The sequence below is a fragment of the Hemitrygon akajei genome, chromosome 5, assembly GCF_048418815.1.
Source record: "Hemitrygon akajei chromosome 5, sHemAka1.3, whole genome shotgun sequence".
Lineage (NCBI taxonomy): Eukaryota > Metazoa > Chordata > Chondrichthyes > Myliobatiformes > Dasyatidae > Hemitrygon > Hemitrygon akajei.
The window spans coordinates 31,918,106-31,936,139 of NC_133128.1; the positions used below are offsets into that span (position 1 = coordinate 31,918,106).

At 40.0% G+C, this 18,034-nt stretch overlaps 1 protein-coding gene across 3 annotated transcripts in view; it reads right to left on the reverse strand.

Moving 5' to 3' along the window:
- The window catches only part of tbc1d23 (TBC1 domain family, member 23), an 89,054-nt gene extending 71,515 nt beyond the window's left edge, over positions 1 to 17,539 (reverse strand). For 2 of the 3 annotated variants that reach the window (XM_073045141.1, XM_073045140.1), the window contains exon 1: positions 17,427 to 17,539. In XM_073045141.1, the coding sequence (XP_072901242.1) occupies positions 17,427 to 17,494 (68 nt within the window). In that variant the 5' untranslated portion in view covers positions 17,495 to 17,539. The remainder of the gene's footprint in view (positions 1 to 17,426) is intronic. The other variant, XM_073045142.1, reaches the window with a different exon arrangement.
- Between the last annotated feature and the right edge of the window lie 495 nt (positions 17,540 to 18,034).

Sequence of the window (18,034 nt, forward strand, 5' to 3'; positions counted from 1 at the left end):
ACTCCTCCCACCATTCAGGATCTCAAATAAACATTTAAGGCAGCCTTTCTCAACCCTTTTTGTCTTGGAGGAACCCTTGAACTAACTTTCAGGTCTCAGAGAAACCCTGCGTAAAAATTATTAACTCTACAGCTCATGGTATGTTAGTGTGATCAGTAAGTTGGAGATGTAATACTCCAAAAGTAATTGTTAATGCCCTTTTGAGTACAGAATTGATCTTTAGCCAACCTTTCTTGGAAAAAAAAACAGGTAGCTAAACAGCTTAATTTTTGTGAAATTAATCTTTTTTTCTTACATTTTAAAAACATAAGGCAAGCACAATAAATCTGTTAAATAACTGGCTCAAGCCAAAATGGGATTTAATTTTTCTAAAGGTAGGTTCAGTAGATTTAATTTAAATAAAGATTGTAAGTTGATTTCAATTCATGGTATTTAAAACATGAAAATTTACTGACAATTTATTTAAAGTTACTAAAAACCATAAACCATATTAATATAGCACAAAACACAATTTTATAAAGGCTTTGAAAAAACATGCTCTTACTAAGTGACATGATCAGACTCAAATATAGGCCTGGCCCGTGAAACCTGTGCTTGTTTTTTGCTGCTAATATACTCAATTTTGGGTTGAACTTGAGATAAGTACATACAGAGTTCACCTCATTTCAACTGAAATTAGATGATCTCTATACTTGCTCTTAATGATCGTTATACAAGAAAAGCTTGCTCACATATGCAAGAAGTTGAAATCTGCAGCAAAATGTTCAATGCTTTCCTATGAATGGTAAGGTACTCCAACCACAGAAATCCAAAACGTCCAGGAGCATGTCAGTAATTCTCATGTGGAGTGAACCATCAGTCTGCAGCTCACACAGTTCTCAGGTTGAGCAGAAGATTCAGAAAAGGGTCACTCACCCAGTCATACACTTGTGGTGAAAGGGAGGAAAAATACTCTTCAATTTGTTCTGCAGATGGTTTTCAACAAGATTCAAGACTTTCTGACCCTGCTTCATTCTCAAGCCCAAGCAGTAGTGGAAACAGTTCAAGATTTCCCTTTGCACCATGATTTTTCCAAAGATTTAGTTTCTTTTTAAATCCAAAAATGTTGTCAGTTGAAGTCAAAACATTTTTTCCAGGGCCTTGCAGAGACTTGTTCAACTGGTTCATATAATGAAAAATGTCTGCTTAGTAGGCTAGTTTCTGCAGACATTCTTCATCTTCAAAGCACTCAGCAAAATCTGGCCTACTATTTTCTTGAAGGTACTCCTGCAATTCACTTTTCTGCTCAAATACCCCATTGAGAACTCTTCCTCTGCTAAGCCATTGGATTTCTGTATGCAGCAGGCTCTTTGTCCAGTTTTTCACATGTTTTATTAAACATTCTAGAGTGAGCTGTTTTGTTTTAATAAAGTTAATCATTTTTGTAGCATAATCCAGAACTTCTTTCATTTCATCTCCAAGAGCTTTGACATCAACACCTCTCCGTGAAGAAAACAGTACTGTATGTTGTGACAACGTCAGGATTTTTTTTTACAAGGGAAATGAAATCTCTCATGGAGCCAGCCATTGATGGGGCACCATCAGTACTGATGCCAACACAGTTCCTCCAAGACAGACCTTTTGTTTCCAGATTTGAAGACAAAACATTCAATATATTTTGGCCTTTGCTTGCTTCAGGCAACTCTTTGCAACAGAAAAAGTTTTCTTTAATTTCACCATCATTTACAAACCTTACAAATGCTACCACATGACATTTATTGGTGAAATCTGTTGACTCATTAACCTGGATAGAGAAGCTTTTGTTTTGCAGTTTGTCACACAAAACCTCTTCAGCATCCTGTGACATGTCATCAATACGTTGACTTATCGTACTGTTTGAGAGTGGCTGCCTTTTTGATGAACAAAAACAATGCAAGAGCTCATTCCCAAGTTACCATATGTTGATGACTGCGCTCCTTACACACACAGAAGCACTACTACAGGTTTCAGTCATAGTTTGCCGAGCCTGCAAGGGCTTTTGGGTTAACAGTCAGTCTGAAGAAAACAATGAACCTCCATCCTCGTGGCACTTACCACCCATCTCAGATCATCATTGATGACTACCCTCTCACCATGGTTGAGCAGTTCACCTAACTGGGTAGTATCATCTCCAATGCCGCTAGGGTAGTAAGGGATGTTGACAATTGACTCATCAGAGCCAGCAGTGTCTTCAGGAGCCTCCAGAAACGTGTGTGGAAGAACCACCAGCCACGCCTGTCCACAAAAATCCAGATGTACGCCATCGTCATAACACTGCTATTCAGCTCTGAAGCCTGGGTCTTGTACCACAAGCAAATCTGGTTGCTTGAGTGCATCCATCAGCACTGCTTCTGCTCTATCATGGGTATCAGCTGGCAGGATTGGGTCTCCACCATTGAGGACCTGGAGAAGGCTAAACATCCAAGCATTGAAGCCACTTTGCTGCTCAAGCAGCTCTGCTGGTCAGACACGAGTCTCACACGGACAACTCAAGGTATCTGAAAGCAGTACTCTACAGAGAACTCTTTCAGGACAAGAGAGATCATGGTGCCCCATTGCAAGATGTACAAAGACCAACTTAAACAGCAGCTGTCTCAGGCAAATATCAAGATCAAATAGTGGCAGCAACTGGCTTGTGACAGAGACTGCTGGAGAACGCTGATCCATGGCACAGCCAAGAATTTTGAGGAATCCAGAAGAGTAACTGCTGAAGAGAAGAGGAGATGCAAGAAGGATCCCACTACTCAAGCACCCACATCCCAGCTGTACCCATGTCCCTACTGCTCCAGAGTCTGCAGATCCAGAATTGGACTCTACAATCACTGACAATCATGCTGTCGCTCCTGAAGATTCTTCTTCCCTCCTGATCTTTGCAAGCGTTATCATTTTGAGCATGAAACCTTTTCGATTTCTTGTACTGCATCTTGTCTTAGCATTTTACGCACTATAATTTTACATGCCGGCATTATTAGGTTCTCACCAACTATGCGACTTTTCCTTTTCTGGGTACAGGTGTCCCCCGCTTTACGAACGTTCACTTTATGCCGCTTCGCTTTTACAAAAGACCTACATTAGTAACCTGTTTTCGCATTACAAAGAGGATTTTCACTTTTACAAAAAATTTCCCCATATAAATTAATGGTTCTTCGCTTTATGCCATTTTGGTTTAAGAAAGGTTTCATAGGAACACTCTACCTTTGTAAAGTGGGGAACACCTGTATTAAGTTCTGCTACTAAATAACTTGCTTCCTGGACCCTTTTACTGACTGACTTTATTAACAAAAGCTTTACTCTGTTTGTTTTGAGATTCCAATAGCCGTTTAAAATAATCAGCATTTTTATGAGTCACGTGGCTGTGATTTGTAGTTGCGTCTTTTCAGTTTTGCTGTAATTTGTAAGTTGTTTGCCACAGACTAGGCACAATGGAATAGGATAACTTGGATCACCAGTCCATTGAAAACACATTGATAAGCAGCTTTCATTGTAAAGATGGACTTTTTTGTGTCTGCTGTTGCACCAGTGCAGTGAAATAACTCAGAAGATTGTAATTGGAAAAATCACTATGTTGGACCATCAGACGTGTCTGTAAAACATGGGGGTTAATAAAATATAAAAATAGGCGAGTCCATTCAATGCTTGGAAAACGCACTTCACACCCCTCATCAGCCTACTGTCCTCCCCTGTGCAATACAAAGCTCACCAATTATCAACGGCTTCCTCATCTCATGTCAAAATCTGAGAATGAACTGAACCAAATAAACATGATCCTACTGCGCACTGCCATGCTGGGCTGGAGACCTCTAACAAGATTGCTAACAGGGCTGCTCACCACAGTGAGTGCTAGCCTCACGCGTTCAAAAAAAGATGCTCATTTTGTATAATCATGACCTCTCACAGAACCCTAGGGTTCTGCAGAGCCTCAGATGAGAAACCCTGCTTTAAGGTGAAGCAATAATTCATTTGCATTTACTCCAATTTCCAGTACTACATTTAGTACTCACAATGTGGTCTTCTCTGCGTTGGAGAAATACTTTGCAGAAAATTTCTAATCACGCCACACAAGTAGCCCTATGTTTTCAGTTGCTCTTTTATACTTCTACAATGACATCCCTCCCTGCCTCTGGCCTCCTACACTGTTTCAACAAAGTTCACACAACATAGAACATAGAACAGTACAGCACAGTACAGGCCCTTCGGCCCACAATGTTGTGCCAACCCTTAAACCCTGCCTCCATATAACCCCCCACCTTAAATTCCTCCATATACCTGTCTAGTAGTCTCCTAAATTTCACTAGTGTATCTAATGTTACGAAGGATGAACAGCTCTGATGGGCAGAAGGGTGCAGAGTTGCCCATGTCCCCCTCCCCTGGGAAAATTACAAACCGTTACTGTTGCCATGCTGCTAATGAGAGAGAAAGAGATGGAACAAAAATATGCCAGAACATCTGCTACTGATAAGAGAGGCGAGAGGCTTGTTGACTCACCATATTATGACTCCTGAAAGACTTATGGTTTCTGAGAAGGATTGTTTACTTGGTACCATTCTGTTCATTAAAATTCCTCAGTGGACAGCCAGAGTGGGCTGGTTTGATGGACAAAGCCATTCAAAACTGATTGACACCTGAGACCCTGTGAGTAGGGATAAAAGTGAGGTCTGGGGAGACACCCCTCAGACACACACAGTGAGCACTGCTTGAGTGTTGGAACCCACGGGAAGGTGTGGGGCATTGGGGACCGAACAAAGGATCGGTCAGTTTAACTCACAGTGTTATAGCAGGGCCTGTGGGGGCTTGTGTGTGTGTCCGCCCTTGCCTGGGTGACGAGTCCATCATAGAAGAACGGTCTAGCTGAAGGACAGAGGGGTCATAACTGAATGGCCACAACAACACATCGACCGTTCAAGAACGTAAAGGAAGGTTTGCCTGGCTGTAGCTGTTACTGTTTGCTCGCTCTCTCTCTCTCTAACGATGAAAACACAAGAACGAAACAACTACCTCAGCCTGTATGAACTGAACTTTATATTCACATATGACAATTCATTATCCCCTAGACATCGATACAGCTTGTTTATTATTGATTATTATTATACCCACGCTTTTAGGTTTAGTATTGCTAACGTGTATTATCTATATATTTGCATTGTTGATATTGATTTGTATATTTTACTAATAAACACTGTTTGAAAATAGTACCACCAGACTCCAACGGATTCTTCTATCTTTGCTGGTAAGACACCCAGTTACGGGGTACGTAACACTAACACCAAGGAATATAATTTTACTTTCTGTTTTGGCACATTGGAGCTTTCAAGTCTTCCTACTGAGTTCAATTACAGGTTTCCACTGCTATTCGAAGGAAGAGCATTCCTATGAAATGGTTCGTAAGCCGGAATGTCATAAAGTGAAGAAGCAATTACCATTTATTTATTTTGGAAAAATTTGTGAGCGTTCACAGACCCAAAAAATAACCTACCAAATCATGCCAAATAACACATAAAACCTAAAACAACACTAACATATAGTAAAAGCAGAAATAATCTGATAAATACACAGCCTATATAAAGTAGGAATACTTTCCTGCAATTATTGCAGCACTGTCCACCGTAGCGAAAATCTCATGCAAGAACTCTCGGCAAAAACACTCGCGCAAGCACCCTTGGCAGAAACACACGGCGCAAGTGCTCTTGGCAGAAGCACTGTCTTTCCAGTAACCTTTAAGCTATGAAGCTGCCAAATCATACCAAAAAAACACATAAAAATACACAGCCTATATAAAGTAGAAATAATGTATGTACAGTGTAGTATCACTTACCAGAATCAGGAAGACAGTGAGGACACTGATGATAGTGTGTAAGGCTGAGTCAGAGGTTGGGGTGGTGGGAGGTAGAGGAGACTGGGGTGTCATCTCATCATCGTCTGTTTCCATCAGGGAAGGCAGGTCACCTTCTTCTATGTCTGCCTGCCTCGATGTTGAAGGTCAAGTTTCGTTGTCTACTGTGGCTGATTTGGAAGGCTTGAAAAACGACAGTATGCTTGACTGCTTAGCCTCACGCATTTTTCTATCATACAGTTCTTTGTCGGCACTCAAACCATCCTGCAAATAAACCCTAAACCTACATAACCTTTCAAAATTAAAGTCATGCTTTCCTGCAATCATTGCAGCATTGTCAATCGCAGTGAAAATTTCACGCAATTGCTTCATGTTCAGTTTCTGGACGACTTCATTTTCGGGCCATTCGCTACTGCGTTCGGTTTCAATTGTTGTCCTTTCTTCTTCATCAGCTCTTCATATGTCAGTTCTTGGTCATGGGATGCCAAAACCCCTTCAACATCATCTTCGTCAACTTCCACAAACCCTTAGCCAAACACACTATATCCTTACTTCGTTCACCATGATCGAAATGCTTTATTATGTCTAGCTTTCCACAAAGTGTAACACCCTTACGCGCTCTTTTAGTCTTTTCCGATACCTTAGAACTCATCTTGCTAACAGATGCACACAATAAATCGACATAAAGCACAGACGCTCACAGGCACATGTTTAAGCAATGCTGGCTAGAATGCAGTTCCGGGGGAGGAACTTGGCTGCTCGGCACGTGCGCTGCCTTTTTCGTAACAGTGAAAACACCTTCTTTTAGCCAAAACAGGTAACTAATGTGGGTCTTTCATAACAGCAAGGTGTCTTAAAGCGAACGTTCAAAAAACGGGGGACACCTGTATTTCAAATAATTTCCTTTGTTTGTTTTGAATTGAGCCAGTTTATTTGCAAATTATCCATCTGTAAAACGAGATCAACTGTTTTTATCTTTCCACAGACACTACCTGATGTGGATATTTCTGGTTGATGGAGCAATACCTTATCTCCCGCCTAGGTAGCCTCCTACCTGCCGGCATGAACATTCAACTCTCAGACCTCCGTTGATACCCCTGCCCCCCCCCCTTACCCCATCCCCATCTATAATTTTAGTCTGGTTCTCTTTCTCTCTCTTTTCTCCCCCCCTCACTATAATCTCCCCCCCAGCCCTACCTTTCTTTCTCTTTTATTTCCCATAATTCTCCACCTTCCCCCTAGCCCATTTCCCTGAGTTCTGCCAGCATTTTGTGTTTTTATGGATATTTCTGTAATGTGTTTGGCTTCAGGTTCAGCAACAATGCTTAGCTGCATTTCACAATTTTACACATCCCTCTGTTTGTTTTCTTGGTCTCCAGCTGTGCATACTAATTCATTAACTGGACACCTTGTAAACTTTAGAATTACTTCAAAAAACCTGACCACCTACCAGACATACTCCCTTTATCCCATCCATTACTCCCACAACCTCTTTGGAACTTAAACCTAGCTTGCTTTGTCACATTTTGAGATCTGATAGAAGAGCTGAAACATAAACTCCGCTTCTCATGCTGACTGACTTGCTGCACACGTTTCCACCATTTTCTGCTCTTATTTCTGTTTCTAGCATCTGCAGCTTTTTAATAATTAAAGAATGTTCCAAGTTTGGCTCCAGTCTGAACAAGATACCTGTTCAGGCTAAAACGAATTGGAGGCAGCAAGAAGAAAAAGGCCCAAGCAGAGTAACAATCAGTAATCACTAACAGATGCAACAACAATTTGTATTTGCACAGCATCTTTACAATATTCAAAGGTTCTTTCCAGGAGCATAAGTAAACAGTCTCCAATTCCATTTCAAAGCTTGATTGCAACAGTTCAGCAAATGATTTCAGAGACTATTAAAGTCTATAATCTCAAAAGAGGTATAGATATCTTTAAGAACTGTAATGCTGGAAGAAATCGCAAAGAAGCAGCAAGATCACAGAACAACTTGAAAATGAAGTTGCTCCTGGTATGGTAAATGATATGTTCCTGGTGCAGGTTGACGGGAGTAGGCAGTTCAAATTGATGAGCTGAAGGACCTGTTTCTGTGCTGTAATGTTCTACGACTCTATGAAAGAGAAAGTTTACATCAAATTGTTTAGCCAGGAGCCTGATATACATTGGAACAGTAAGCACACATGCAGGTGCAATTGCCGCTGTGTCAACAAGCAGCATAGCTGACAAAGTGAATGTGAAGTTTGCAGCTCAGGGTTTAACAAGATGTCAAGGTTGTATATATCTCAGTTTAATCTGAGTTAAGGCAGATAAGAGTGACTATAGTGCAAATTAGGAACAATGATAATAGTTGGCTGAAGTAGTAACCAAATAGTCAGCGAATACATGATGTGGCAATGTTAGAACAGCACTCCTAATTGTAATATCCTTCAGCCTGTGACAGCTTCCACTGACACTGAATGTGGCTCCCTAAATACCTACAATCTGATTTATATTATAAGCAATAATGACAACAATTTTACACAGGCAACAGTTATCAACAAGAGCAAATTGTGGTGCTAAAACACACTGCTGTTCATTGAATTTTGGAATTATTGAGTACTGAAACAAATCATAGCTATTGGGAATAAGTCCTTGTTGGTTATGGCAGTATCCTCACATGGATATACAATATATATTCAATGTTATGATAGGCTGAGTGTGACTTGTCCACAAGATACCATAAGATATTTGGTCAAGTATACAGGAGACAAAGGCCGAGCAAGGAAAGAGTAGACAAAGAGCTTGTGTAACAACAAAGCATATTAATTGAGAGATGCACTGAAGCAGAGCCAGGGCTATTGAATACTGAAAGAAGGGTAAAGCAATGGGATACGTATGTCAGATAGCTGACACCCCATTAAAGAGAAGCATACAGGAGCGTATAGGTCAAGAGTCATGAAGAAAACATACAAGAATGGAGGCAACCAGGATGATTATATCATGGAAATATTATTAAAGACTCATTGGATTCAAAAATTCAGCATGGAATAATGGGTGACCCAATATGCCATTTATCACTGGCCTCAACAAGCATCACAGTGGTCACACTTAACGGCTATCACTCCACTACCAATTATGACTGTGCCAAATCTCAAAAAAATGCTATGTGTTATGAGTCCTGACAATTTTTTTTTATTGAACTCCCTTGCTTATAATCGGTACTATAAAGGCTTGTTATAACTCTTCGCCTTCTTGTAGTAATCATCCACAATTTTCATACCAAGAAATATTTAAGTGTTGTGGGCTTATACCAAGAAATATGTGACTGCGTTTTCAACTATTGTGGGACCATATTATTTTTTAACCAGAGTGCCATGGGAAAGAATGGATAGATTCATAAATCTGTTGAAGAGAAAATTGGAAGTGAAAAAGAAAAGGACACAACTGTGGATTTTAACAATGTGCAACAACTGCAGAAAATAAAGCATACTGCATAAAATAGTAGCTATATTAAGACTATAACCAAGCCAAAAGCAAGAAGAAAATGTGAACGGTACAGGCTTAATAACATTAAAAATTGATGTTTCAAGGAAAGTGGACTACAAGTTTCTTGCCCAATGTAATGAAGCATGCATAAATCCTATTTGCTTAGTTTATCAACAGTTGTGTTCTGCTTTTAACTGCTGTAATTTAGAACTTAAATACTGTTCATGAAAACTTCAGTGAAAATTGCTCACTGGTACTAACCCAAGAAAAAGTAAAATTGAACAACTTTCTTGTTAATCTCATATGCTAACAGCATGGAGGAGATACAGGAGCCTGAAGACTCGCACAATTTGGGAACAGCTACTTCTCTGAACATCCCATGAACACTACCTTGTTATGATTTTGCAATATTCATTTTGTGATTTATAATTTTGTCTTTGCACTGTACTGTTCCCAACAACAAATTTCATGTCACAAGTCAATGACAATAAATCTGATTCTAACTGCTTCATTAAAAAGCCACAAAATCAGAATGTTGCAGAAATTACAACAAACGTGACTTTTGAAATGATGTAGATTTCAGAAAGACACAAAAAGTGGACTTTCCTAATGCAGAGTTGCTTTTTCCTTCAGTCGAAATCCTATATGCCAATGTTATTTATCTATCTGAGGTACAGCATGGACTAGGTGCTTCTGTCCCTTTTTGCTGCACCACCCAATTTAAGACTAGTCTCATCGCAGAACAATTTACAATAACCAATTAACCTGGTAATCAGTACATCTTTGGACTGTGGGTGGAAACTGGAGCACCCGTAGAAAACCCATGTAGTAAACTCCTTACAGATTATGTCAGAATTGAACTCTGAACGCTGACATCCCAAGACGTAATAGCACGGCACTAACCGTTACACTACCATGGCACCCAATTTTAATTAAAAACCCTAAAAGAAATAACGTGACTGCAGTTACCATAAGGGTACACAAAAAGGGGGGTAAAAAGACGTGTTAACAATTCATTTTTTGACAGAACCAGGTTTTAGCATTGAACATGTGGCTGTTGTGTTTTACTATTTATTGTTATGTTTATTACTTAGTGTTGTATTTGTTATGCTGTGATTGCACAGCTCCTGGGAAACGCTGTCTCATTCTGCCCTGCAGAGCTGATGTATGGTTAGAATGACAATAAAGTTTTTGAATCTTGAATCTTGAAATAGATGAAAATAACAATGTGTGTGTTATCTTGGGTTCATTTATCAATAGGACATTTTGGAAAAACAGCTTTAATATCTTTGAAAGACTAAAATACATTCTGACTGCCCATCTCAATTCTTTTTGCTGAGAGTAAATTTGTCTGGACAAAAGTAACATCTGCATGCACAGATGGTGTTCTCAATAGAGGGAAGCAAAATAGATTGATTGCCTGAAGGGGAAGTGAAAGAAATAACCAGATTCACAGTGTATATCATTAAATCATATATTTAAAAAAAACAATTGCAGATTAAGTGAAAACAAATGAACTGCAAAATGCCATGCAGATATAAAAGGTGGCCAATTTTCTTGATTCAAGAACACTGGTCACCTGAAGATTCATACACCACTGGAAGGTTAAAACACTCACATAATTCAGTGAAGTGACTTATCGTGTGTCAGAAACCTTGTAAAAGTTGTGGATCTTCCTGTGAATTGCTTAAAACCAAATAGAAATAGGATAAAGGACTTGGAAAATACAGAGTGGATAATTAAGCAAATGTGGGAGTGCTTGTTCATGAATCGCAAAAAGTTGGCTTGCAGGTACAACAGGTTATTCAGAAGGCAAATGGAACGTTGGCCTTCATTGCTAGAGGGATTGAATTCAAGAGCAGGGAGGTCATGCTGCATCTATACAGGGTACTGGTGAGGCCACACCTGGAGTACTGTGTACAGTTCTGGTCTCCATACTTGAGGAAGGATATACTGGCTTTTGAGGCAGTGCAGAGGAGGTTCACCAGGTTGATTCTAGGGATGAAGGGGTTAACCTATGAGGAGAGATTGAGCCGCCTGGGACTATACTCTCTGGAGTTCAGAAGGAGAGGGAACCTTATAGAAACATACAAAATTTTGAAAGGAATAGATAAGATAAAAGTAGGAAAGTTGTTTCCATTGGTAGATGAGACTAGAGTTAGGGACATTGCCTCAAGATTCAGGGCAGAAGATATAGGACAGAGACAAGGAGAAACTTTTTCCAGGTGAGTGGTGAATCTGTGGAATTCTCTGCCCAGGGAAGCAGTTGAGGTTTCCTCACTAAATATATTTAAGAAACGGTTAAATAGGCTTTTACATAGTAAGGGAATTAAGGGTTATGGGGAAGAGGCAGGTAGATGGAGCTGAGTTTATGGACAGATCAGCCATGATCTTATTGAATGGCGGGGCAGGCTCGATGGGCCAGATGGCCTACTCCTGCTCCTATTTCTTATGATATGCACTAAAATCTGCAGATGAAGGGAAACAAACTTCCTAGTTATATGTTGCTTGATTTTCAAAAAGATTTGAGTCTAAATTTCAAGACAAAATGAAATGCAAAGATTTAAAAAACACTGCATGAATGAGGTCAAGGATCATCAGGCACAACTTTGATAATCAAGTTTTTTTAAAAGTAAGTTTTTGAAGTAAAAAAAAATGTGCATAGGTGCCTTTCTAAATTCCATAGTTCTCTGCAATTTTTTAATAAAAGGATACTTTTTTATTGTACAAATCAACTACTTGGCTTCATTACTCTGTAAAATTATATTAAATAACAATAAGCCATTCGATAGTTTATGTGGTTCCCACATTGAAGATTTTTTGCTTCTGTTTGAAAAAAAGAGTAATGATCATAGAAATAGGAGGTTTACTTATTAAAAGGAGAGGTACTATTTGATTATTTTGATGTTAAGCAAGGAAGCACAAATTATAGAGTCTCAGCAACAAAATGTATTTGACTTAAAGGATTAGCTAAAAAGGAACTACATTGGAAAAGCTAACTGCATGAAAAAGAGGTAGTTAAAATAATTAGGATCCCCGTGACACACTGCCATAAAACCATTACTTGTAACTGGAATATTGAGGCCAGTTCTGGACATCATAGTTTAATTAAATGATTGTAAGAATGAGGGACTTCAGCTACACCGTACACTAGAGAAGTTGGAATTGTTCTCTATGGAAAGTAACATTTCGACAGGATCTGCTAGAGGTATTTAAAATAATGAAGAGGTCATACCAAATAGACTGAAAGAGAAACTATTTAAATTGGTGGGATGTTCAAAACCATAGCATGTAGTACAAGAGAATTATTGGCACAAGAATCAAAGGGAAATGTTGTGAGACTTTGTTTCCCCTCAGTGAGTGACTGGAAGATGCACAAGACAGCAGATGCTGGAATCTGAAACAAAAAAACCCCAAAGAGGAACTCAACAGGTCAAGCAGCTGCTGTGAGGGGAAAGGGCAGGTGGAGACAGATTGGGAGGAGGGAAAGATGAAGGTGGAGGCAGTTGCTGGAGGATGACAAGCTGGAACAATAAGAGTACCAGTGCCAGAATCTGATAAGAAACTATGGTGATAATGGGAAGAAGCAGGGGAGAGGTGAAGGGTTAATGAAACCAGATTGGGGAGAGGATCTTGTGCGTCAAATCTATAGATAGCAGGTGAATAAAACAGTGGGTGGGGGGGGGGAGGAGGAGTGGGGCAGAAGCAGGTGGATGGGTATGGGAAAGGAGAAAATATTGGAGGACTAGAGACCCTAACTGTCGTGTTCCTTTCTCTCAGTCTCTCTCTCTCTTTACCCCTTCATCTGATCTAACCCTGGTCCTGCCATTTATTCCCATAACCATATAACCATATAACCATATAACAATCACAGCACGGAAACAGGCCATTCCGGCCCTCCTAGTCCGTGCCGAACTCTTAATCTCACCTAGTCCCACCTACCCGCACTCAGCCCATAACCCTCCACTCCTTTCCTATCCATATACCTATCCAATTTTACCTTAAATGACACAACTGAACTGGCCTCTACTACTTCTACAGGAAGCTCATTCCACACAGCTATCACTCTCTGAGTAAAGAAATACCCCCTCGTGTTTCCCTTAAACTTTTGCCCCCTAACTCTCAAATCATGTCCTCTCGTTTGAATCTCCCCTACTCTCAATGGAAACAGCCTATTCACGTCAACTCTATCTATCCCTCTCAACATTTTAAATACCTCGATCAAATCCCCCCTCAACCTTCTACGCTCCAATGAATAGAGACCTAACTTGTTCAACCTTTCTCTGTAACTTAAGTGCTGAAACCCTGGTAACATCCTAGTAAATCGTCTCTGCACTCTCTCTAATTTATTGATATCTTTCCTATAATTCGGTGACCAGAACTGTACACAATATTCCAAATTTGGCCTTACCAATGCCTTGTACAATTTTAACATTACATCCCAACTTCTGTACTCAATGCTCTGATTTATAAAGGCCAGCGTTCCAAAAGCCTTCTTCACCACCCTATCTACATGAGACTCCACCTTCAGGGAACTATGCACTGTTATTCCTAGATCTCTCTGTTCCACTGCATTCCTCAATGCCCTACCATTTACCCTGTATGTTCTATTTGGATTATTCCTGCCAAAATGTAGAACCTCACACTTCTCAGCATTAAACTCCATCTGCCAACGTTCAGCCCATTCTTCTAACCGGCATAAATCTCCCTGCAAGCTTTGAAAACCCACCTCATTATCCACAACACCTCCTACCTTAGTATCATCTGCATACTTACTAATCCAATTTACCACCCCATCATCCAGATCATTTATGTATATTACAAACAACATTGGGCCCAAAACAGATCCCTGAGGCACCCCGCTAGTCACCGGCCTCCATCCCGATAAACAATTATCCACCATTACTCTCTGGCATCTCCCATCTAGCCACTGTTGAATCCATTTTATTACTCCAGCATTAATACCTAACGACTGAACCTTCTTAACTAACCTTCCATGTGGAACTTTGTCAAAGGCCTTGCTGAAGTCCATATAGACTACATCCACTGCCTTACCCTCGTCAACATTCCTCGTAACTACTTCAAAAAATTCAATAAGGTTTGTCAAACATGACCTTCCACGCACAAATCCATGCTGGCTACTCCTAATCAGATCCTGTCTATCCAGATAATTATAAATACTATCTCTAAGAATACTTTCCATTAATTTACCCACCACTGATGTCAAACTGACAGGTCTATAATTGCCAGGCTTACTTCTAGAACCCTTTTTAAACAATGGAACCACATGAGCAATACGCCAATCCTCCGGCACAATCCCTGTTTCTAATGACATCTGAAAGATCTCCGTCAGAGCTCCTGCTATCTCTACACAAACTTCCCTCAAGGTCCTGGGGAATATCCGGTCAGGACCCGGAGATTTATCCACTTTTAAATTTCTTAAAAGCGCCAGTACTTCCACCTCTTTAATTGTCATAGGTTCCATAACTTCCTTACTTGTTTCCCACACCTTACACCATTCGATATCCTTCTCCTTAGTGAATACCGAAGAGAAGAAATCGTTCAAAATCTCTCCCATCTCCCTCGGCTCCACACATAGCTGACCACCCTGATTCTCTAAGGGACCAATTTTATCCCTCACTATCCTCTTGCTTTTAATATAACTGTAGAAGCCTTTCGGATTTACTTCCACCTTATTTGCCAAACCAAACTCGTAACTTCTTTTAGCTTTTCTAATCTCTTTCTTAAGTTTCCTTTTACATTCTTTATATTCCTCGAGCAATTCCTTTACTCCATGCTGCCTATATCTATTGTAGACATCCCTCTTTTTTCGAACCAAGTTTCTAATATCCCTTGAAAACCATGGCGCTTTCAAACCTTTAACCTTTCCTTTCAACCGAACAGGAACATAAAGATTCTGTACCCTCATAATTTCACCCTTAAATGACCTCCATTTCTCTATTACATCCTTCCCATAAAACAACTTGACCCATTCCACTCTCTCTAAATCCCTGCGCATCTCCTCAAAGTTAGCCTTTCTCCAATCAAAAATCTCAACTCTAGGTCCAGTCCTGTCCTTCTCCATAATTATATTGAAGCTAATGCTATTGTGATCACTGGACCCGAAGTGCTCCCCAACACATACATCTGTCAGCTGACCTATCGCATTCCCTAACAGGAGATCCAACACTGCCCCATCTCTAGTCGGTACTTCTATGTATTGTTGCAAAAAGCTATCCTGCACACATTTCACAAACTCTAAACCATCCAGCCCTTTTACAGAATGAGCTTCCCAATCTATGTGTGGAAAATTAAAATCTCCCACAATCACCACCTTGTGTTTACTACAAATATCTGCTATCTCCTTACACATTTGCTCTTCCAACTCACGCTCCCCATTAGGTGGCCTATAACATCATCCTTCATCCCACCTTTGTTCACGTATCATTACTGACTCCTCCCCTGTGTTCTCACCAAGTTCCTCCAAAAATTTGTGGTTTTTTTTCAGTGAATTGTTAGCAATACATAGTCAGGAGCCTTATTAGTGTACCCTAACAGTCATAAATGTCATTGTAACCTCAATTATCCAACAAACTTGTCATAATACTGCTATGAAATTATAATCTGAGACCGGTTATAAGATTAAACTTCAGCATATGTGAAACAACCTGTGGACTGTAGCAACACAATTCCTTCTATTCTGCAAAAACAACAATGCCAAACAGTCTAATACTCATACCACAAGCATGAGAAAATCTGCAGATGCTGATAATCCCAGCAACACATGCAAAATGCTGGAGGGACTTAGCAGCACAGGCAGCATCCATGGAAAAAAAGTAGAGTCAACATTTTGGGCTGAAACCCTTTGGCAGGACTCATCTTGTTGATCTTTTTTCTCACTGCTAACTCCTTAAGAGTTTATTCTTTAATGGCTTTACAGATTCCTGACCCTTTTTCCCAAATTACCACCCCGTAGGTGCAGTTGTAAACAGAATCAATACTTTTTTTAAGCTTAATAAGCATCACATCTCACCTTTTTTCATACTGAAAGCATACAAATAACAAGTGCGCTCAAAATATTTGACAGCAACAGAAACCAAAGTATTAACAGTAATGACCTCATAGCAGTCAGCCATTGGATGCACATTAAAACATAACTTGAACACTGTTAAACAAATTTGTGCACAAAGCTCTGCCCTTTGTCCAGAAACTGCAAAGTTTGCAACACAATTTATCACTACTCATTCAGTGAGAAAAAGGATCAACAAGATGAGTTCTCTGTTAATGCCATTGTGGTATCTTAACAATTTAGCCACCTTGAACAAAAGAAAGCTCAAATACGTTAACTGTTTATCCATGCTAGTATGTAATGGCAGATTTAAGGAACAGTAATGTTAATTCTGTGGTTTTTACAATAATTTTAATACAAAAAACCCAGTTTTGTTTTAAGTTCACTCAAATTATTTTGAGCTAATAGTGTGGAATAAAGTATTAACGTTTGAACTGGTGCTTTTACATATCGAAATTATCTTTCAAAGTAAGAAATGCCTCTCGACAACACTCTTTTAAAAGGCAAAAAATAAACCAAACTTCTGTCTCAATATACAACTTACTCAGTAGATTGCTACAAAAATACCTGAACTTCAGAAACCAATAAGATACAAGCTTAAAATTTAAGATTTACTCATTTCTTTAAATGTAATTATATTTAAATATTTTATATCCTTAGGGGAGGTGCAGCACTTCTGAACACTTTTTGTGAAGTGATTAAGGCTTTACTGCTACAGTCGTTTAAACAGCCTCGTTGGATTAACAACTACCAATTTCCATATTCATCACGGAATTCCGATTTTTATGGACGATTCTCCATTGCAGGGTAAATGACTAGCCTTACATTAGATGTGAAGTAACACACAAGGAAGTAAAATCAAGAAACTCTTGTCGCACTTAGCCCAAACCCTCACTCGATCCTCTGCTCAGTTTCAAGCTGAGCTTGGGCTCGATGGTGATGAGCCACTTCTCCCCAACCGAGACAACGCCACCCTGGACAGATTCAAGGCCCACTGGCTCCTTTCCACTCAAGGCAGACCATAAGCCAAGTTAAGACACCCACCAACTGCTGCTGCTGCTACCGCTGCCCCCTCCGCCCGGTACCAGCTGTCCGTCCTCAGCCGCCGCCATCCCTCTCTCCGCTTCCACGTCTGTCCCTCAGCTGTTGCCGTAAACTGACACCGGATTTTACCCCAGTGTCGTGAGAGGAGAGAGCTACCGTAAATCAACTCCAGGGGCGAGAGGATTTACGGCAGTGTCAGCGTGGCTCGCGACTGTGAAGCTAGTTAATTAGGGTGATAAAGGTTTTGTTTTTCCTTTATTAAATTGCTCATGTGATGATTATAAAATGAACGTTTTCATAATGCTGACAAAAGAAAGGAAAACAATGACTTCTGGAGGAAAAAAAGAGAACGAAAGTGCTCAAATACTCAGCAAGTCAGTGTTGTGGAGAACAATCTTCGGGTATTTGTCATTAGAAAGATTTTCACTGCATCCTCACAGCAATCAGCGAGAGATGCCTTAAAGTAATTACACTTTCTTCCCCTCCATAGATGCTGCCTGATTTGCTAGGTTCCTCCAGTATTTTGTGTCTACAGCTCAAGATTTTAGACACCTATTGTTTCTTCAAAATCAGAACCGAAATTCTGATTAGTTGCCCCGAATCGATAA